The following is a 22,770-nucleotide window of genomic DNA, read 5'->3' on the forward strand; positions in this document are numbered from 1 at the left end:
TAACAGCTGCCATTGGATACTTTTTAGCTAAAGATATGCACCCTATCCTTTGTCTTTGTCCTATCTGATTTTCTAAGTATATTTATTTTATTCATCAAATGTTTTATAGAAATTGCAGAACAGTTGGATACATATTTGTACATTGTTTTCGATTTGAACATTTTGTATTTTTCGATTTGAACATTTTGTGTATTTTTTTAAGGGGAAATTTTAAAGTTCTCAGTTACAAAGTGTTTTTTTGGAGAGAAATCCTGAATAAATGCATCACGTCTCCAAACTCAAAAATAATCGTTTCAATAATCGTGATTTCAATATAGACCAAAATAATCGTGATTATTAGCCCTACAAGAGTTGTTTTTTTTTTGTTATTTTGTTGTGTGTATGTAATTTCTTAAGCTGTTAGAATACTGCTAGACCACGCTGTCAGGTGCGTGCGGAAAACCAATGTTTTTTTTGCCGCAGTGAAAATGTTAATTTGAAAGGAGCCAACAACCACACCAACAAGCATAATATTTTGTTAAGTAGAAACATGTTGAGGATTTTGGAAATGATTATTATTATTATTGACTTTTGGTCAAGAAGTCAGCAGCAATCCTAAGCAGAACAAAGACAAAAACATCTGCTCATTTTTTTTGGAAGGCACATTAGCCTTTAACCAATGATATCTAGTCCCTGTTGAGTCCACTTCTACAGTTCTCACTAACTGGAGAGGGGTTGGCAGGCTTTTAAACTCTGTGTGGGTGTGTTCTTACAGAGTCGTTAAGGACACGCGTGAGCTCTGAGTTTCAGAGTCGTTAGGGCCACTTGTGGGTTGTTGGTCAAACGGGCCTTCATCTGGGTATATCTGCAGACTTCATGTTAAGTAAACTCATAGTGTTAAAAAATCCACAAGCTGAATTGTATGGAAAAAATATTGATGTAATCATTTCCAAAATCCACAACATGGTTTTACCTAACAAAAGATTCTGTTTCAATATGTGTTTAATCACGAAAACAATATTTTCAATTTGGCAAAAAAGTTGAGACAAGCTACAAACTGGACGGACCAAAACACACTGCAGCATTTAACAACTTATATCAACTCTGTGGTGAAAATATAACCCCTATGCTCAGTCTATTTAATACATTTTCTAACACTGAAATAAAGAGACTGCTCTCCATTGCTCGACATACAACATTAACAACACAGTGGAGTGTACCCCCTTATTTTGTAATTCACATACAGGCACCACTGTAAAATGCTTTCAGATTAATTAATTTATGTTAATTCATTAATGCTAATAAATCTTTAAAGCTAAAAAAAATGCTGTTGAACATTAACTCAATTAGTGTGAATGCTGATTCAGCATTTATCATACTTTATGAAATATTACAATTTTCTGCAAAATTTTTCTCATTCATCCTCTCCCTTTGGAACTCTTCTGCTCGTCTATATATTGAGCTACAGACACCATTCAAACTTTGAACAAGTCAAAACAATAAAAAAGTTGTATACAAGTTAAATAATTTATAGTTTTTGAAATATCACACTTAGTTTTACGTGTTTTTTTCAGCTCCTCTTCTGCCTTTATAATGGGTATCGCGCTCGTGAAGGCTTTTTTCACATTTCTTGAAAACAGCAGACAGCACTAGTTTTCTAACTCGCTGTTATTCCCTAATTTTTCACTCGACAACAATAAAATAGACATCTCTGCATGCGGCTACTCTCACTTATGATGTAAAAAGATACGCAATTGTAAAAATAGGAGCTATTTTGCCGCTTCTTTTAAGTAGACTATTTTCTAGCTATCTCCCCATTTCTCTCTCAATGACACAGCAATGTCAAGTCTTAGACTGATCCTCAAATCAGAGTGTTACTCTTTTCTGATTGGTGGACTGATGTTATGCCCTTTCTGTTGAGTTTTACTGTTAATAAATTCAAACCATGATCTGCTTCGGGTTTAAACTCTTTCTTTCACAAACTCCTCCACTGTGTCTTCTTCCTCCTCATCCTCATAGTTCTCCTCCTCCTCCTCCTCCTCCTGCTACTAGTAGTAGTAGTATTACTACTACTTCCTCTACTAAAACTACTGCTTCTACTACTACCACTTCTAATTCTACTACTACGATAGTAGGTCCCTCCGTGACCTGCATGCCTCCAGGGCCCTGGGGTGGGCAGGTAGGATTGTGGCCGACCCCTCCCACCCTGGATATAAGCTCTTTGAATCACTCCCAAAACCTCAAGGCACAAACTCAGTTTCTTCCCGACTGCAGTTGGCCTCACAAACAATGCCCGGGTTCCCCACTGACACTGACACCATACAGTCACGTCGCACTAATGAGAGATATGTGACTACATATCTCTCTCACTTTGTTGTCACTTATGGTTCTGTCTGTCATGTTATCATGTTGTCTATTTGTTGTCTATTTATTGTTTATTGTATGGCACACGCACCTTCGAGACCAAAACAAATTCCTTGTATGTGAAAACCTACTTGGCAATAAAACTCTTTCTGATTCTGATGATTTCTACTATTTCACACTGTGCACTGGAGACAGCACACAGAGCGCACTGTAGACGGTGCAGTCTCCGCACACACAGTCCACTGCCTTCTCCAGTCAGCTCATCTGGATCATCCTCACCACCTGTGAATATGGATTGTATGATTTATGAAAGCCTGTAAATAAAGTCAGTGACAGCTCTCACAGAATCGTTACACGCCATATCCGAATTGTGAGTCCTAATCATGATGCAGGCTGAGTTCACCGTAACTACACTTCAATGAACAAATAGTGTTCACCTATCAAACTTTCATTTTCAAACGATATCCCAGGCTGAGGGATACCACTGACTGTCGCACATAATTTGGGCACGTGAAGCAGTCAGTCTGATCGTACACATGAGAAATTTTCTCATGCTTAAGAAAAAAGTTTCTCGTGCTCACAAGATACTTTTTTGTGCTTTGACAGTAAAACCTCCCAGCTTTTCTAGCAATGCTTTTTCAACTCTTACATTCTCAAACTAATGCAGTTTAACTTGAGGGTTTTTCCGCAGTGTAGTGTAATGCATTTTAGGTTTATCACAATCCTGCCAATTGATTTCACATTTCTGCATATTCAGCAAGTTTTTTCAAAATCAATTCAGCTTTTTCGCAGAAAATAAAATTTTTCTAGTCTACATTATTATTATTGTTCTTGTGTAAGTTTTCTGCCGCATTTCCACTGCTTCATACTTCTGCTTCAAACTGTTCAACTATTAAAACGTTCAGCTCATTAGGAGTCGGGGTGTCACAATCACCATCTCGATTGTTAGTCTGATATCAATTGAAACGATGTCAAGATCTTGACCTTCGAAATCAAAGGTGGAATCGAGGCTTTAGCCACGCCCCAAGTGTCACGTTTGGCAGGCGTGCCAAGAGGGAAAAAAAACCACACACACAGCATGTCGTAGTGTGGCGAGTGGATTTACATTGGATATATTTTCTGGTCATGGAAAGAAAAAAACATAATGTAAAGATTTACAGGATCAGCTGTCAAGTAAACTTGGTCTCTAACAGTGAAGTTAAGTTGAAGTGCTAGCTTGTAGTCAATCTCTCTCCAGTCTGTTTGTCTGTCTTGTTAATTTACCTGGGCAGTACATAGCCTATATCTCTCTGTCTGTGTTTTATTTACCAGCCATGTCCAGCGCGGTTCTGTGACTCCATGGCTGAAAAACTTGAGACTGAAATGCAACCCAAGTTATTTATTACATCTGATAAATGCCAACGGGCAGCGGTATTAATTAACCACGGCTCAGCAAGGTAACCGTATTACGCACACACGTTCACATGCCCGCGCATGAAGTGACACTGGGGTTTTCGAGCAGCATCCTCAACCCATGCAGACCAGACAATATATACAGGGTTTCTGCAGGTTTGAACAAGTCAAATTTAAGACTTTTTAAGACCATTTTGAACTAAATTTAAGACCTACACGAAGTACGAAACAGTAAGGAAAAATAAAGTCCCAGAATTACTTTTAAAAATAACTCAATTTATTGCCATTCACAGAGCAACTCAAACAATGAAGAATGGAGTGAGTGTGTGTCACGGTTATTATAGTTTTTAAATTTTATTAGTTTTTATTTTAATTTGGTTTTTCAGTTTGCTTTTTATTTCAGTTGAGTTTTAATTAATTTAAGAAGTGATTAATGGTTTTAGTTTAGTTTTTATCTAGGAATTTAACCTAATTTAGTTAACTCTAATAACCCACACTTTTTAAAAAAAACTGTGCATGCACTCTCACACTCACACACACACACACACACACACACACACACACACACACACACACACACACACACGGTGTTCAAAATCCAAAGCACCTCCGCTTTCAACGTCGGAGTTGAAACGAAGATGGTTTAAATGTTGCTCGACTGCGAGATGAGGCGGCTCAGAGTTCGGGTCGAGCAGAACTGGACGAACTTGGACCTGGAACTGGTGACAAAGGCATACAAAAGCGCGTGATAGTGTGACTTCGCTGGAGACTTTTAGAAGCTAACTGTTTATCCGATTTTGTGTGTGACACCAGCGCTTTCACACCAAATGTGCCCAATTTGAGGGTCCTCTTGCAGAGCGTACACTGCGCTTCAGATTCATCATTATGCGGCTTTTAACCAACCGAATTCTGGTTGTTCAAGCCAACACACTAAATTTACACTTTCCCATAGTTGTAGCAGACTCCGCAGTCAAAGTCTTTCCGGGACTGGTGTACGACGATAAATTCCGACCGGGCTGTTGGCAAAATGCCAATTACGTTCCTGGATACTTCAGAAAGAAGTACAACACACGGAGCTAACTGTGAATCTCACCAACACGTTTCCCAAAAACGAAAAACAAAAAAGGCGATGACGGAAGCGGTAAATGACCGATCATATTTAAGACCTGACTAAATGTAATTTAAGACCTATATGCAAAATATGGACGTATTTAAGACTTTTTAAGGCCTTAATTTTAGATACATGAATTTAAGACTTTTAAGACTTTTTAAGGAAGCGCGGACACCCTGTATATAGTCAAGGTGGCACTGAAAGACACTCATAATTTTGAATACCCTGTAAACCCTGATTCTGACACTCCTTAGTGGGAGAAAAAATGACCGGTCATCATGCATAAAATTCCAAGAATTTCATGGCCATTGAGAACTACAAAATCTTGTCAAATAGTGTGAAATCTTTGCCAGCTGAAAATTATGGTAATAATGCTGGAAATCCCAGTTTCAGGATTTCTTGAACAGTCTGCAATGTTAATGTGTGGACAAACCAGTAAATATGCAGAGGCCTCATCCATGGACAGACTCCTGTTTGGATGTTGCTGGTCTCCACAGTCATGCTGGCCTGCAATCACAATATCAAACCATTATTGATGAAAAACCACACTGCTAACTGCTTGAATCACATCCTGTTAATCTACTGATAAGTCATGTTTACATGACAGGCATACTGGGACTGGGCGGTATGAGCAGTAGGTCCAAGTATGGCAACATGTCTATAGGATGTGATTTGAATAATGTCCAAGAGTGCACCAGATTAGGAAATATTACGATATTACAGACTTATCAGTTTCTATTACAATTTTAAAATCTGATTTCAGCAGCTCTATCTGATTGAGGACCTCTCTTGCCCATTTCTTAATCCATGTGCACAGTATATAAATTGTAATTGTTACGTCTTTCAATGTCAGAGTCACTGTCACGCTAGTTGCAAAGAACTAGAAGACTGGCAACCTATGATCTCAAAATAGGCACAAAACATTGTCAGTCCATGTTCGCTACATTACAGAAACTGTCATTTTAATGTGGTGCCACTCCTTTCCTAAATTGTCTGCCCCTAGTGTGTGCTGTCAAAATTTTGAAAATACAGACAAATGTGCCAAAAAGTTGGATCTGCATTCCCATGGAAGATCAGTATCCATGTAAAATGATATTTCACCATTCAATTTGCCCTGTAATGGGTAATGGTTTTATTAGGTTATGTTGTCATATATCTACTGGGCAGCTTGACCAAGCCTTGTATCTACATAATAGCTGAACACAGTCAATGAAAATAAAAGAATCACTGCTGAATTGTACTAGCAGAGTCAGAATTGTACTAACAGAAATCTGATTGTTCAGTCAGTCAGTCAGTTGATAAATCAGTCAGTGACCACAGAGTGGAGTGCAGAGAGTTAATAGCTACCAGCAATGTGGGCCAGGTGGTTGTGTAGATTGAGCAGCAACTTTAGGATCAGGTCCTTCTCCACCTTGTCCTGCAGGCAATAAATAATTAGTGGACACACTCTACCAACCGCATTTAACTGCATTTTAATTATTTTAGTCGTAATTCAAGTCCTACATTGCGTATCTGCTAGTGCAAAATCACATTTGATGCTTAAAATAACTTAAATGTCAATTTAGTTAGAAAGGTTTGACACGATGAAATACTGTGTGTATTAAGCTAAGGAACTATGAATAATATTTTGTCCGCAGAGAACAATATTGCATCATCTAGTATACAACAAACCAAGCCATTACAAGATGCAACTTGCAAATTCCCTGAATCCGATTAAAACAGACCCAATAGGTGTAATACAAATATAGGAAACCTTGAAGTGAACCAATACAAATATTTAACAATTAAATAAAACCACATCATAAATTACAGCAGTGAGAAGTATGAGAAATTATTTTCAAAAAAATAATCAATGATACATGAGTATTTTTATAAATGCCTGCATAATATTTACACTTTCACATAAAGTTTAAGGAAATTAAAATAATCCTTCTTGGTACAACATAATCAAAATATCTTAAAGTAGGGTTTTAAGTTCTGAGGCTATACTTGGCGAGATCATTGGCATCCAATTTTTATATGCAGTACCAAATAACCTGCATACTTTCACATTATAACTATAGTATTACTACAAACAATAAAAATATGGTTGCACAAAAGTGAAAACTGGTGGAAATATAAATTATTGTTATTAATTTGATTACTGTAAACATTCTGCACCAACTATTTAAATGAATGCATGTTGCAAATTATCTTTTTTTTTTTTTTTATCTGTTTCTTGGATGAAAAGAACAAAATTTAACCCAATCCAGTGAAAAACAAGAAATTGGTGAGGCTCAGAATACACATTGATAGAATCACAACCACAGATTTCGCAAGGTCCCATTAATTAAATAGAAGTTTATACCTGATTTCTCTCCAAGAAAATCTATGACATGACCTAGGAAGGCCTAGGTGAATCGGTATGGAAAGACTCTAAACTATTTTCACAACCTGGGTCTTTAATCAATTTTTGATTATATAAATGGGGTGGACAAAACATTTGAAACACTTCCAAGCAACACACTTGGTTCTCTCTAGGTTTAAATGTAATGTGCATATCACAACAAAGATGAAAAGGGTAGTGCTGCCTCTTTGACAGTTCACCTGAGCATGGCCACAAAAGTGAGTTCAATTCTGTGTTCACTGCTCACATCCATTATGTTTCCAATCCAATTCCAGATTGAGTGTCAGCATTGCACTTCCTGTGCTCTATAATCTGAACAAAAAAAAATCCTTGACAACCTGCTGTATACAGAACTAAAAAAGGGGGGTCAGAGAGAAATATCCACTTACATAAGAAGAGTCAAAATCACTGCCAAATGGGTGGCTCTTAACTGTAACAAAGGAGAAAGAGATACAGTCAGGAGACAAAAAAAAAATGTTCACTGTAAACCTAACACACAAGAAATGTAAAAGACAGAAGCTGGATTGGTAGAAGGAAAAATGGAAAAATGACCTGATTGGACATTGTGGAATGTGAGTTTAGTTCAGACATCACATAACACTTGAGTCAGTGGATATAAAACTAAACTTTTTGAAAACTCAACAATCAGCTCGGCACTTGGACCACTACCACCTATTACACTGACCATAATCTCAGACACAAAATTAATGAATGACTACATTATACCGTGTGGTGTACAGAGATGACCTTTTTTAAACCTTAAATATATTTTTAGATAATGTTATCACTCAGATTGGTAAATTTACTCCCCAGTTTGCCAGTAAAACCCCACCACATCAAATTTACACATAATATTCAAGAAAACCTGAACTTCACACAATTTTAAAGCATTAAACAAATACAATGTTCAAGGGCTCATAAGACAGTGAAGCAAACTACTATGTTATACACCAAGTTACCACAAAATATAAATCTCTGTATTATGTAAAGTAATCCAGCAGTTCTGTAGATACTTTTGTGAAAAGTTAAAATTTTAACTGCTGATGCTATCTAAGATGTGTTTAAATCCACAGTATTGAGGCAGACAAAAAACTAGATACGACTTTCAACACCTTTGATACAAAACATTTTAATTTGTTTTAAGGCTGCACCCAACCGATTTATTGGTCATGGCCCTTAAACGGGCCTATCACAGACATATTGGTATCAGCATAAATATCTTCAGATATGAAAACTGAAGATATCTGATATGATAACTTTTTTTTTCTTTTTCTAGAGACCATGTAATTAAAAAAACAATGCTTGGGTTGTTTTTGTATATCATGTCATCACGTACTTTGTCCAGCAGAGTGCATTCCAATGTTAACAACACTCTCAAGTCCCTTTCACACATGCACTGCAACTCTGGATTTATCCAGAGTTTACTCAGGGGAGCGGTCTGTGTGAATACAAATGTCTTCATTACTTTTCCCCCAGACTTTACCCTGCCAGCTCCCTAATGATCAGTCCAGGTGAGCCACATGTGTGAATAGAGCAGATAATTGTTCAGAGTGAATTCAGTGTGTGTAATGTTACAGTAATAACAGCAGATTAGGGTTAAACTATAAGCATCAGAGCATCTTTCTGCAAATCAGTGGAAGACGATGCAGTGTTTTGAGTCTGTTGAGTATTCATTTCACACTACGTTTACCCAATTTGTGAGAGGCAATGCTGAAAGTAAATTAACAGCATCCACATCTTTTACTCTCCGTGACAACAAGCTTATCATACCTGTTAATGCTAAACATTAACAGTGAAATATTGTTAACGATGAAAAGATGGCATGTATTGATAAGAAAGAACACTTTTTTGATTTGGAGTTAAATTCATTGAAATATTTGCTCGGAAATGTAACAAAGCTGCGGCATGACTGTCATAGCTAGCTTAACAGAGAATGAGTGGTTTAGTAGCGAGCAGTTGTGGAATGTAACTAACTGTAAGTACAATACATTTACTCAAGTACTTTAGTAAAATGTCTAGGTACTTGTACATTACTTGAGTATTTCAATGGCATTTTCTGCTACTTTTTCCACTCCACTACACTTGAGGGAAATATTCTACTTTTAAGATCAATATTTTATTCATATATATATATATACATATATATATACATATATATATACATATATATATACACATATATATATACATATATATATACATATATATATACATATATATATATACATATATATATATACATATATATATACATATATATATACATATATATATATATATATATATATATATATATATATATATATATATATGAATATACAGTTGCAATCAAAATTATTCAACCCCCACTGCAAATTAGGTTTATTGGCAAAATGTACAAACTAGCAGCTGTTTGCAATAAACAAATCAAACAAGAACAATTTAAATAGCTCAACACAACTAATATTACAAGTGGTTTCTCCACATTCAACACAAAATGCCACTTTTAATGACTACTGCAGTCTCAAAATTATTCAACCCCTTCATGACAAGCATCTTTAGTACTTAGTAGAGCACCCTTTTGCTGTTATGACCTGCTGCAAACGTGATGCATAACCAGACACCAGCTTCTGGCAGCGTTCCTGAGGAATCTTAGCCCATTCCTCATGGGCAGAGGCCTTCAGTTCATTAATATTCTTGGGTTTGCGTGCTGTAACCGCCTTTTTCAAATCCTACCAGAGATTTTCAATGGGGTTCAAGTCAGGCGACTGTGATGGCCACTCTAGTATCTTCCAGGACTTCTTCTGAAACCAAGCCTTGGTGGACTTGGTATCATTATATATGGTTGGGATCATTGTCCTGTTGGAAGGTCCAATGACGCCCAAGCTTCAGCTTCCTCACAGATGGCATGACATTTTCTCCCAGGATTTCCTGATACTTGACTGAATCCATCTTACCCTCCACACGCTGCAGGTTTCCAGTGCCAGAGGAAGCGCAGCAGCCCAAGAGCATCATTGAGCCACCGCCATGCTTCACTGTAGGCAGGGTGTTCTTTTCAGAGTATGCTTCATTCTTCCTCCTCCAGACATATCGCTGATCCATAGGCCTGAAAAGTTCCAGTTTTGTTTCATCGCTCCACAGAACAGAATCCCAAAACCTCTTTGGCTTATTTATATAGTTTTGAGCAAATTGGAGCCGACTTTTCTTGTGCTTTTGGGTCAGTAGTTGTGTACGTCTTGGAGTTTGGGCATGGAGCCCTTCAGCATTTAGTATGCGCCTTGCTGTGGAAACTGAAACCTCAGTGCCTGCTGCCACCAAGCCTTGCTGCAGGTCGTCAGTCGAAGGTTTTTGACCACCTGCCTCCTCTGGAATCTGGTGGCAGCTGTTGATAGCTTCCTCTTTCTGCCACGTCCAGGTAGCCACTGTTCCTTTAACTTTAAACTTGCGAACTATGCTTTCAACTGTATCTCTAGGAACATTCAGTGCCTTTGCTATCTTTTTGTATCCTTTTCCTTGTTTGTGCAAGGCAATGATCTCTTCTCTGAAGGTTTTGGACAATTCTCTTGACTTAGCCATGTCTCTAACATGCAATGAAACGTCACCGTCAACAGTCCAGGTATTTGAGGTGTTCTATCTCAAGCACACCTGATGCAACTAATGAAGAGCCCTTGATTAGTTGCATCAGGTGTGCTTGAGACCACACCTGATTGGCAAATGTGTGCTCTTATGAGGGATTCTATTCAGGGGGTTGAATATTTTTGAGACTGCAGTAGTCATTGAAAGTAGTGTTGTGACGTTCACGAACGAACCGATTCTTTTGAACGGCTCGTTAACATGAACAATGCTGGGAACCGTTCTTTTTTATTTATTTTTTTTACATTGTGCAGATGCACACAAAAGCTCCTCCTTTGCTCCTCCCCTGAGTGGGACAGAGAACAGGAGGGAGAAAAAAGGTAAGTGGGGAGGAGCGCAGCCCAGCTGCACGGTGCTTATTAGATATGCAAATATAGCATGACGCCACCTGAGTTGCGCACGCTGCCTTTGCGTAAAAAAAAAAAATCAGTCAAATGAGCCAGTTTTTTGAACGGCTCTTTGAAAGGAAGGGCTCACCAAGATCCGGCTCCCCTCAAAGAGCCATAAATCCCATCTCTAATTGAAAGTAGGACTCGGGAGTGTTGAATTTAGATAAAATGCTTGTAATATTAGTTTTATTTAACTATTTAAACTGTTCTTGTGTAATTTGTTTAAATATATATATGTATGTATATGTGTATATTTATCTCTCATTTTATTTTCTTGTCCGCTTGGTTCCTGATTAGGGTCACAGGGTGTTGCCGCTTTATTGCGGGGCTACTGGGGCCAAATCCAGTTCTCAATGGGCGAAGCCAGGGTACACCCCTGGATGAGACGCCAGCTCATCGCAGGGCCCTCTGATGGCAGAGGCTGCCTCGCAAGGTGCCAACTGCGCATCAGGAGCAATTTTGGGGTTCAGCATCTTGCTCAAGGATGCTTCGGTATGTAGCTCGGTTCCGCCCAGAGGAGCCGGGGTTCGAACCAGCGACCTTCTGGTTCTTCTGGAGTACCTTCTGGTCGCTGGTCACCTGCTCTACCCACTGAGCTACATCTGACCATTTAGGAAGCACAAGTGATTGTGAATCAATTTCACTTGCTTTGGTGCAAATGAAAGTGGAAACGGGTGCAATGCCCACACGCTTTTGGGAGTGCATACAGGAACATGGGGGCCATACACACTGAGTTACATTATGAGTTACAGTGATAAAATTTACGCAAGTTGGATCAGCCTTTGATATACATTTTCGTACTATGATTTTCAGTGTGATTTTGAATCCAGCCTTTATATGTTATATGTATGTATATGTATAAATACAATGGTGGAGCAGGACAGGTACAACATAGTCATCTATAGTCATATTTAAAAAAAAAAAAATATATATATATATTTTAAAGTCAACACTGTCGCAAATTGAACAATAACTCAGGCTTTGTAACATTAGCAAAATAGAGCAACTTTCGAGATGTGCAGGACACAGTGTTTAATTTGAGTTGAAAAGCTAGCAGTAGCTGTCTGTTAGGGTTAGGGTTAGTCTGTTTGATATCAAGACACTAGATCTGGAAAAACGTGTGATTTGGTGGATAACATGGTTGGAATCTGTTCTATTCACAATGGACGATGCGCTGTTCTGTAGCTGAAGTGGCCAAGATTACTTCTGTTGTGCGTCCCTTTACATTGTTAAATGCCACTCTTACAAACGTCTTCGTGCATATAAATGGATGGATAGTTACATGGCTGGATTATTTGGAAGAGAGAACGCCACATTGGTACAGTATAAAGTAACGTAACGTTAACAGGATTTTTTTTTTTCCTACCTGCCTTGCCGCCTTAAGTGCCCAGTCCTTATCATGGACAGGGTGATGGTGTTACCAACAGGATAAACTGAAAACGGGTCTGATGAGAGAGGTCTGGCTATGCAAGACTAAATATGACTTGAATGCCACACTTGTCAGCCTCCGGTAAAATCAGCTGTTTCAACGTTTAACGTTATGATGGGACCACAAAGATTTAACGGTAGCCCATATCTCATAACCCTGTCGCCAGAGTAATGCATGTAAGATATTTTAATGGTGAGTTGAATGAGTGGAGAATTATTTTATGAAAAAAAATCTGTTTTTCTTAGGTCAACATTGAAAAATGTGACATTAATTAAAGTCTGTCACGCATGTATGGCTGCTGCATATCTAACGTTAACATACAGCAGTTACCTGTCTGTGTCAATTTGTTTACTTTAAATTAGAGCCCGACCGATATATCGGCTGGCCGATTATTATCGGCCGATATTAGGCATTTTCCAAACTATCGGTATCGGCATTTATAATGGCTGATAAATGAATATTTAAAAAATAAAATAAGAACGGATGAAACACCCTTCAACCATGTTATGAGTGTTGGCGTTGCATATTTTGTCCACCAGAGGACACTCTACAACGTCCCTGTTGGTGGCACTCGTGTTTAGAACGCGACAAACCCGACAACCAGCTGATCCAGCCAGAGCGAACCAGTTACCCACGACTGAGATCATCGGTGGAGTGTGTTCATGGCAACTGTCACGAGAAATACATTGCTTGAATGACAATTAAAAGAACATACTCATCAGTTCTCTTAACTCAAATAAGCATGACAAAATTTGTGACTACCATGTCCAGTTTTGCTGCTGATGTAAGCCGAGAGTGAAACTGAATTAGCAAGTAATTTTGATGTTCCTCTGTTCTGTTGTGACAATAAAACAAACAAGTTTATTTTTAAACTGCATTATCATATTATTTCAGTGAGGACTCATAAATAACTACAAATAACTAATGTTACGGAAATCTGTTGTATGTTTTGTTACACGTTTCTGGATTTTTTATATATATATATATATATATATATATATATATATATATATATATCGGCTGATATATCGGAATATCGGATTTTTAAATCACCAAATATTTGTATCGGTATCGGTCTTAAAAATCCTTTATCGGTCGGGCTCTACTTTAAATTAAGGGGGAGAGGGAGATTAAGAGGATTTAGATATTTTCAGCAGAAGTGGCCCTCAAATGATGAGGAATGACTCAGCATAACCTCCGTGCAAAATGGTGACCTCCTCCCCTGCCAGCCAAACCGGTATTGGCGAGTACGTGAGTCTGCACCAATCCGATACCACGGAATTTAGAGATGGGACCCCGCTACTTCCCAGTTAGCTCCGTTAGCGCTGCAACACATTTAGGCAATATTTTATTCTGGATAACCCCACCAGTAAAACTGCAACATGTGCAGTATGCAAGGCTATACTTTCAAGGGATGGCATGAGTGTTGCCAATTTCAACACCAGCAACTGTATAAAGCATTTGAAGACTCATCACGCAAAACTTTATGAGACAGTGAGGGAACACATTTCATGTAGGCTGAAAGACGTGCAGGCAATCAGCTTGACTAGCCCTATGCATTTGCTAAGTCTTGCACACTGGGTGGACACAGTATCGCTGTCAACATTTGCCGTTCAAAGTGCAGTGCTGCAAGCAACAGGTTCTGTGAGTAGGTTTTAAGGGAATTTTTTTAATTCGTCAAATTACTTAAGTTGCTGTAGTACTACTGTTCTATTTAAAAAGTGGCTTCACTTTAATAGTTTTTAAAGGGATTGTTATTTATTCCTAGATTTCTTTACTTCTTCTTTTTCAGTTATGACTGACTGTCAAAATAGATAATAGAAGAATGCTGTATGGCAATCATTCTCTGCAAGGTTTTACTTGAGCCATGCCATACAACAATGATAGCAATCATATCACATCCATACAGGGTTAGTAGTATATACAGCTTTTTCCTTATCTTTTTTTAAACACACACTCAGATCGGTACTCGGTATCAGCCAATACCAAAAGGCATGGTATCAGAATTGGTATCGGGAAAGGAAAAAAGAAGCTGCAACTTTGTTAATAGGTACAGTGTGACATGACAACATTAAAATTACGTACTGTACTGCTGCAGAGTTGCACTGGCCTGCAGATCTTGTAAAAAAAAAATGTTCGGTACAGACCCCAATAAATGTCACACAGTCACGGTCAAAAGTTTACATAATTTCGTAAAGAACATGTAAGGTATATCATGTCAGTCTTGAGTTCCAATGATTTCAACAACTTACATTTTTCTGTGATGGAATGAGTGCAACATATACTACTTTGTCATAAAAAAAAGAAAAATTCATGAGGTTTGGTTTGGTATAGGTCCTCTGAAAATGTGACCAAATCTGCTGGGTCAAAAATATACACAAAGCAACCAAAGTCGTTCTTCTGAGTAATTATGATTGATAATGGCTGATGACTTTTATGGGCCCATTTTAATAGGGCTTGTTTGATAGACCCACTAGACTCAGCCACAAACACTACAATGGGAAAGTCTAAAGAGCTCAGCACTGATCTGAAAGAGCACATTATTGATTTGAACAAGTCAGGAAAGTCACTTGGAGCCATTTCAAAGCAGTAACCAAGATCAACTATGCAAACAATTCTAAGTATAAAGTGCATGGCATAGTTGTGTCACTGCCACAATCAGGAAGAGAGTGCAAACTATCACCTGCTGCCGACTGCCGAGAGAAAATAGGCCATAGCGACCAAGAGACAACCAAAAACCACCAAAGGCCAAGTCTGCAATAAATTAGAAGGTGCTGAAAGACAGGTGTAAATGTCCCAAGTCAAGCGTGTTTCGCATCACCATGGTCTGAGAGGCTGGTGTGCAAAAAAGAAGCCCTTGCTCCAGACATGTTAAAGCTCGACTGAAGTTTGCTGCTAATCACATGTACAAAGAAAACAGTTTCTGGAGGACAACTCTGTGGTCAGATGAAACAAAAAGTGAGTTATTTGACCACAGTGTGCAGCAATATGTTTGAAGGCGAGAAGGTGAGGCCTTTAATCCCAAGAACACCATTGTTCCCCATACATAGGCTCTACGTGGGCAGCCCACCCAGGTAAATAAAAATCCAAATACCAATTTTTCCCCCCAATCAACTATGAAATTTTACTGCACACACACCATGCCCTCCAGCTGCACCCACCTTGTCACACACACGTGCATCACGCAGCATGCACCAGCAATTTAATTCAGTGTACACACATTCTTTTTTCTGTGTCGGTCCGCCACAATATCGACATTGGCCGCCACATATTGATTTTCTATTTTTGGAGCTGCGCATCCTGTTATCACTCTGTCTCACAAGACAGCGCACCTGTCAGTGAATAGCATGATGTTATGTACTCTGATACAGTGGATGGCGGTGTGTTTTTTAGTCCGCTGGTAAAACCAACGAAGAAGAGGATGAAAGTGTATTTAACGCTGTTGGCTTGACTAGAACTTCCTCAGCAAAGAAGATGACCGGCCTTATCGTCGAGATATCATTCATAGTTAGTATAAATACTTTTGCATAAATTTGTGAAAAATTAAGACATTAAGTGTAACTCTTAGTCGAAGTTATCAACACAAGCTCGAAGACTCAACTCTTGTAAATAATTTAAAGCATGCATGCAGGTTTCAAGCAGACCTCGGGATGTCCCAGAAGGACGGTGTAAAGTAGCGTTAGCCACTAAATGGAGAAGAGTTTGAAAGAAGGAGAAAGTGAATGTGTACGCGTGTGCTGACGATAAGTTCGTAGCAAGAGCTCAACATGAGCGAAGCTGTTAAGCCACCCGCCGGACTGCCACAACAATTAAAATCTGATTCTGTGAGAAACACTGCATTGTATTGTTCTGTTTAAACAGCAGAGGGCGCAATCCTACTGTCCATGATATAGACTTGTTCTCGTAAGCCCCACCCTACTTTGCCTCTAATTGGTTGGCTTCATTCTCAATGCTCGACTCATTCAAACCCATCAAGCTCCCGTAATGTCTGTTTTCAGCAGTCTTTGAGCTGTAGTAACACTCCGACCTCTTCACACAAGACACACCGACCTCTTCACTCATTCTCTGGAGCTGCTTTTCGCAGCAAGAGTGGCTCCTTAGGTGGAGCAAGCAGGCCAGCTGGGGCTGAACGATTTTAGGAAAAGATCTAATTGCGATTTTTCTGGCAGATATTGCGATTTCGATTTGATTCACGATTTCCTTCAAATAAAGCTTCAGTGCAATATTCACAATGTACAGTAACATTAAAACATTAAAGGTGACATATTATGCTCATTTCTGCTTGTTGACATGGGTCCTTGGTGTCTAAATGGAATGTTAGTAACATGCTTTGGTCGAAAAAAACGAAGGATTGAGCACAGCAGGGTTGTTTACACACCAGTTTCACAGCCCTGCTCTAAGCGGCCGGTTTCAGTGCCTTTCCCTTTAATGCTAATGAGCTACTGCGTGCGCCGCACACCTCTTCCTGCCGGGCGGAAGACGTGAGGACGGCATCGCGTGACCAAGGCAACGAGCGATACACAGCAACTTTCAATAAAGTTTAAAAAAAAACAAACAAAAATAAAAAAACGAGCAATACACAGCGTGACGCAACTTTTCTGTGTCCATGCCTGCATATAACTGATAGTAGCACAGCAGACATGTAGCAGGTAGCCCCTGTCTACAGCTCCAAAACAAAGTAGTGATTGCTTTACTGCAGATAACGTTTTGGTACCCTGAGGTCTGGTCTCTCATGCCAGCAGCTAACGCTACAGCTAACGCTACACGTAGTTAGCTGACTATTTTATATCATCTCCTCTGCGTGTTCAGGGCGGAACAGGAGCTCACCGTCCACTAACAACTGAGACAATTTCATACCATCTCCTCTGCGTGTTCAACGTTGATAACTTCACATGTAACGTTAGTTCAGCCTCATATTTACATCGACGGTTAGCGTTAGCTCATGTGCTAAACGGCCAAAGTAACACAAACTATACTGTTAAATAAATACTTACAGTTCCATCATCTGTGCCGTTGCCAGCGTTATACTGACCCTGGTTGCTGAAACAGTCCGGCGTGAAGTGACTGGCACAGACCATAACGCTTTTGCTCACTGAAGCTGGGACGTTTCCCTGATAAATGAAATGTAGCCACTTCGCTCTGACTGTTACGTAACAATCCGGGTGAAATCCAAATGGCTCGTTTAGAGACTCAATTCCTGACTCAGGTAGTTACAAAACATTGACTTAGTGGTCGAAAATCACGCTTAAGGGGTGGGGAGGCACTCCGGATACGAAAAGATACATACTAAAGGAAGGAAAAAGTGAGTTTTGCAAAATATGTCCCCTTTAAATGCTATGACTCTAATGCAAGGATGAAAACTAAAGTTAAAAATGGCTTCCAAATGTATTTATTTACAAGAAACATGCACGGCAGATGGCTGCAGTTATCCTAACGACCGTAACAGCCGTTGTGTCACTATTGAGTCTTATTTCTTGATCCTGCCCCAAGTTCCTTTAAATAAAATACAAAACAATTCCCGGTGTCCCGGTGTGGCTGCTCTTATCATACGGAGTTACACTGGCAGAAGATGCTGGAATTGTAGTCTGTTTGCTACAGTGGGCCTGAGTATCATTTTCACCTGACTTTTTCGTCATACACTCGTCATGCAAATGCCTGTGGTGATTTTTCAAGTGCCGGTAGATATTGGTTGTGTTTCCGCTGGATGTTGCAACTTTAGCGCGGTTTTGCACCGTACCTGTTTCTGGTGCATGTCTGCAGCCTCAAACCCGAAATACTCTCAAATGACCGACGTGCTGTTTTTCTTCGGGATTAAATCCCCTAACTCGCTTCTGGTCCATCTGAAGCCATTAAGGAAGGAGGTTAATACTGATTGGTTAGCGTGACCTGTCCACGAGTAGCACGCCGCTTCTGATTGGTGAGCTTGGCAGGATGGCAGAGAGACTATGTGTAAGTATGTGTAAATTAGTTGACGCAATAGATCCTGGGTCAGTCAGGAGCGCTGCAAAAACAGCAGCTTTGGCGATCACATGATCGCGTTGTCTGAAATCGCAATTTCGATCAGAAAATGATAAATCGTTCAGCCCTAAGGCTAGCTGTTAGCAGGGCGGGCTGTCACCAGACTGCCCTGCTGCTGTTCCACCACCTGTCCTGTCTGCTTCACCTAACAAGCTCAAAGACACTGTAGCTGCGACAGCCAGGTGCACACCAGACAACTGCAGAACAAAGTGTTAGGAAATAATAATATGTCAGTAACACTAACAGAGATTTACATGGCCCTGGTAGTCCACTAGACAACAAGAGGGAGGGAGATTAGTGGGGCCCAGGCCTGAGTGCATGTTCTCGCCTGTCCTCCCATGCTACACCCCCCTCGGTCCCCTGGCAGTCCTGCTGTACAACCAGAGGGAGGGAGGGATTGCTGCTGGCTACTGTATTGTTTTGCAACTGTACATAGTCCAATCATTCATTGCTAAAGACAATTCGTGGCTACTTTTTGCACATGCTTAGGTCATGGCCAGCCACTTTTACTTTACAAGGAAAGCAGATGTATCTCAAGTAAAAAGTAAAAACAAATTATATACAAATAATAAATGTTGTTCACATCAGATTTATTGTTAAAGGACGTCAGGTCAAGTCACCTTTTTTTTAATATCGTGATAAATATCTTATCGTGGACTATTTATCATGATGATATCTTACCATGAATTTATGCTATCTTTACACCCCTAGTGTTCAGTATTGCTTGTTTCAGTGTTTATATCTACCCCAATGCTTGTTGTTATAATCGTTGTGCTGACATAATCAAGTAGGTACTCATTTTCATACTTCACTCACAGGTGTATGAAAAATATTACTTTGGTTTCTAACGTAAGGCGGAGGTTTTTCAAAAAAAACAGCTAATGTTAGTTTTGAAAAAGACTTAGTCTTCTCCTGTCTTTTAATGTTTTACTCCCAAGTGTGAGAATTGACATAGATAGGAAGCTTCCATAGCGCAAAATAATAGCTATAACGTTAGTTAAAAGAGAAGATGAGGGGCCTGTCCTCTTCTCCTGCCTTCTCTCCTTTCCTCTCACTCAAAATATCATGAAAAGAGAAGATAAAATTCTATGAATGCTAGTAGTAGTCGTAGTAGTATGAAGCTATGTGAGACAGCGGTTTCATACCCAGAAGTTATTGTAAACAAACATTGTAATTGGATCTAAAGTTTCCATGTCCTGAGACAATGACTCACAACAATACCAAGCATTATTACTACACCAGACAGATAGGACACACGCCTCTGCTTCTTGTATTTTATATTAAAATTTTAGGCAAAATTCTAATTTTTTAAAATAGTTTCACCAAATCTGTTGGTACATTCACTGGTCACAAAAGCGCTTTTCCTTCATCATTCTTGTCTTCACTTTTCGCTTTCCATCAGGCTGTGTGCACGGAAAGATGGCACAATCTGCAACTGTGTTTTAAAATATTGATTAATGTGTCAAAATTAACTGTCATTTGTCACAGTCTTGGTTTTTCATCTTGGCATTCATTTTAATCCCTATGGACGCTTTTATCTGTCAGATCATGACCACGCTCTGTGTACATTGGCCTTTTAACTGCCAGTGGCTCTATTTAACAGTTTATATGGATAAACAATCAAAAGCTTCAATAGCACATCTTGCCAGATACTTACTGACTCCATCCACCTCCGAGGATCCAGAGCCCCTCATCCTAAGATACATGAGGCCCAGCAACAGAAAGAAGAGGCAGGCTGCCGTAAGAAGGAACATGGACAGATAGTGAGCACTAAAGCTACCAGAGGCGGCCACCTCTTCTCTTTTGAATTGCTGAAGCAGCTCATCCTCCGGGACAGACACCTTCTGCTTCAGCACTGCCTGGCTGTATGAGTGGTTGGGAATGGTCTGGTTGGAGTGGCTGCTCCTGTAGGTCTGGGCCAGACTGCTGTAGTTGGAGAAGCGCGGTCTCAACCCGATGCTGAACCTACTCCTGCTGCTGCTTCTGGAGGCTGCGCAATCCCCGTCGACGTGGTTGTTTTTGCTGGCCTCTCCTCTATGGTTCTCGGTGAGGGACACGTAGATAGACTTCTTGGAAAAGTTGTGGCTTCGCAAGCCCCCCGATGAGTCCGATTCCCTTCTCTTTAGCTTGTCTTCCTCCCCTTCCTCCCTCCGGCTTCCCACCATATCTAGATTCTCAGGCGGGTTAACCTCTCCGGCTGCCCCTCCCGTCAGAGACCCGCGGCCGACTCCGTGGGAGGGGAACAACGCTTGCGGCTGGCTCCGTGTAGGTTGCAACCTTTCCCGCTGTTGGTCTCCAACGCTCCCAACCACCTCCTCGTCCGAGTCTGAATAATCCCCGGCTAGTTTGCTTGTGTCCAAGTGGGGTGCCCCACAACCATTTAAAGAGCGTGAGTTCTTATCCGCACCCCCCTCATAATCGTCCTCGTCCCCCGATTCGTCGTAATCCCTCCCTTCCGCCTCAGGGCTGTATCTGGCACGAACTCCCCAGCCCAGAGAGACACTTCTCTGTCCATCCGGATCCGGAGAAGAATCGTTGCTGTTCAGCGTACTCGTAGCGCCATACTGACTCTTGATAGTCACACTCGGTGTTGTAACGGGTCTCGTCTTCGGTTGTTGTTGAAAATCAGAGCTTCGGTCTGTCCTGCCACTGTGATTGAAACCCTTTCTTTTCAATGGAGTTTCAGCGTCAGACTCGTCAGAGCTAAAGCCGAGAACAGAGGACTTCCGGCCCGGTCTTCTGCTAGAGCTCAGGTGCGTGACGTCATGGCTGGCTGGCCTGGATCCCGCCGTGCTGCCGCCGCCAGTGGTGCTGTTGATATTCCCGCTGCTACGGGTTTTACTCAGTCTGGAGCCCCGCTGCTGCTGCTCTTCTCGAAGCTTCTTCAATTTCTTCAAGTATACCGGACGAGTGTTTTCGGTTACCGGACCTGGAATGAAACCAAAGCGCTTTAATTCGGAGAATAGCTCCTCATCCGTTAACTGTGTTGACGCCATCTTGGACAAAACTCTCGGAGAAGGTTGTGTAACGGAAGTGACGTATGGGGTGAAGTGGCAGTAGACCAACTAGGCTGCGTTCAATAGCAATAGCAAGCCGTTTCAAAATGATAATCCAAAAGTCTTGGCTATAAGATATTTCTCAGACCTTAAACATTTAATATTACATATAAATAATATCAAAAGTTTAAAAAGAGTTTAAAAACGTACCTTCATTGTAATTGTACAAAAAAAAATACATTAAACGGCATACATGAGCCAGTAAACACAGAGTTAGCCTTTTTACAATATAGGGGGAAGTTACTTCTCATAGAAATATTTTGGGTGTTTCGTTGCATTTCGTTTTGCAACCATGCAGAGCTGTTGGAAGTGTGGGGGGGGGAGTGATAGCTTCCGTTTACTGGACGAAACTTTTTTTGGTCTAAGTAAGGAATTGCTGCTTTAATTTTTCTTACTTTCGTTTCTAACTATATTTGCATTCAAACAAATTGGAATCAATGAATGGAAATTTCTGCAGTCAATTATGGCACGTCAGTGCGTAATTTCCTGTTAGAAATTCCAAATCAAGTTGAAAATGTGCGCACATGGATCAGCCCTCTTATCAGTGGTTCTTTACAATGAATCACGGCCACAATCGAGAGGAAGAAAGTAATTATTTCTGGCACATAAAATTAAGTGTTTGTGTCTGAGGTGGAGGTTAGAAAACACTTGTTAGACAGTGGGTATGCAGTAGCCTATTGATATGTTTACCACGATTACTGACTGCTTCACGTGTCGAAATAATTCGCGACAATCAGTGGTAGCCCTATCCCTCAGCCTGGGAAGGATAGAAGATTGAAGTTTGATATGTGAAAACGATTGATTGATTGATTGACTGACTTTTTTTTTACGGTGAACTTGGCCTACATCTTGATTAGGACTCACAATGAGTGTAACGATTGAGCAAGAGCTGTCACTGACTTTATTTCCAGGCTTTGATAATTTATACAATCCATATGTGCAGGTGGTGAGAATCATAAACATAATAATAATAAAGGGTAGACGCCGCATCGACCGCTACTGCCTATTGGCGCTGACGAGCCGTGGGGCCGCCA

At 40.1% G+C, this 22,770-nt stretch overlaps 1 protein-coding gene across 1 annotated transcript in view; it reads right to left on the bottom strand.

Annotated features, from left to right (window-relative positions):
• The window catches only part of lemd3 (LEM domain containing 3), a 42,588-nt gene extending 20,890 nt beyond the window's left edge, over nucleotides 1-21,698 (bottom strand). The window contains exons 1-4 of the mRNA XM_084345150.1: nucleotides 20,338-21,698; nucleotides 7,622-7,662; nucleotides 6,194-6,263; nucleotides 5,280-5,353 (exon numbers count right to left, since the gene is read on the bottom strand). Of these exons, the coding sequence (XP_084201276.1) occupies nucleotides 5,280-5,353; nucleotides 6,194-6,263; nucleotides 7,622-7,662; nucleotides 20,338-21,676 (1,524 nt within the window). The 5' untranslated portion in view covers nucleotides 21,677-21,698. The remainder of the gene's footprint in view (nucleotides 1-5,279; nucleotides 5,354-6,193; nucleotides 6,264-7,621; nucleotides 7,663-20,337) is intronic.
• Nucleotides 21,699-22,770: the final 1,072 nt, after the last annotated feature.

The sequence above is a fragment of the Pagrus pagrus genome (genome assembly GCF_965226575.1).
Source record: "Pagrus pagrus genome assembly, chromosome: 23".
In the NCBI taxonomy this organism is placed as follows: domain Eukaryota; kingdom Metazoa; phylum Chordata; class Actinopteri; order Spariformes; family Sparidae; genus Pagrus; species Pagrus pagrus.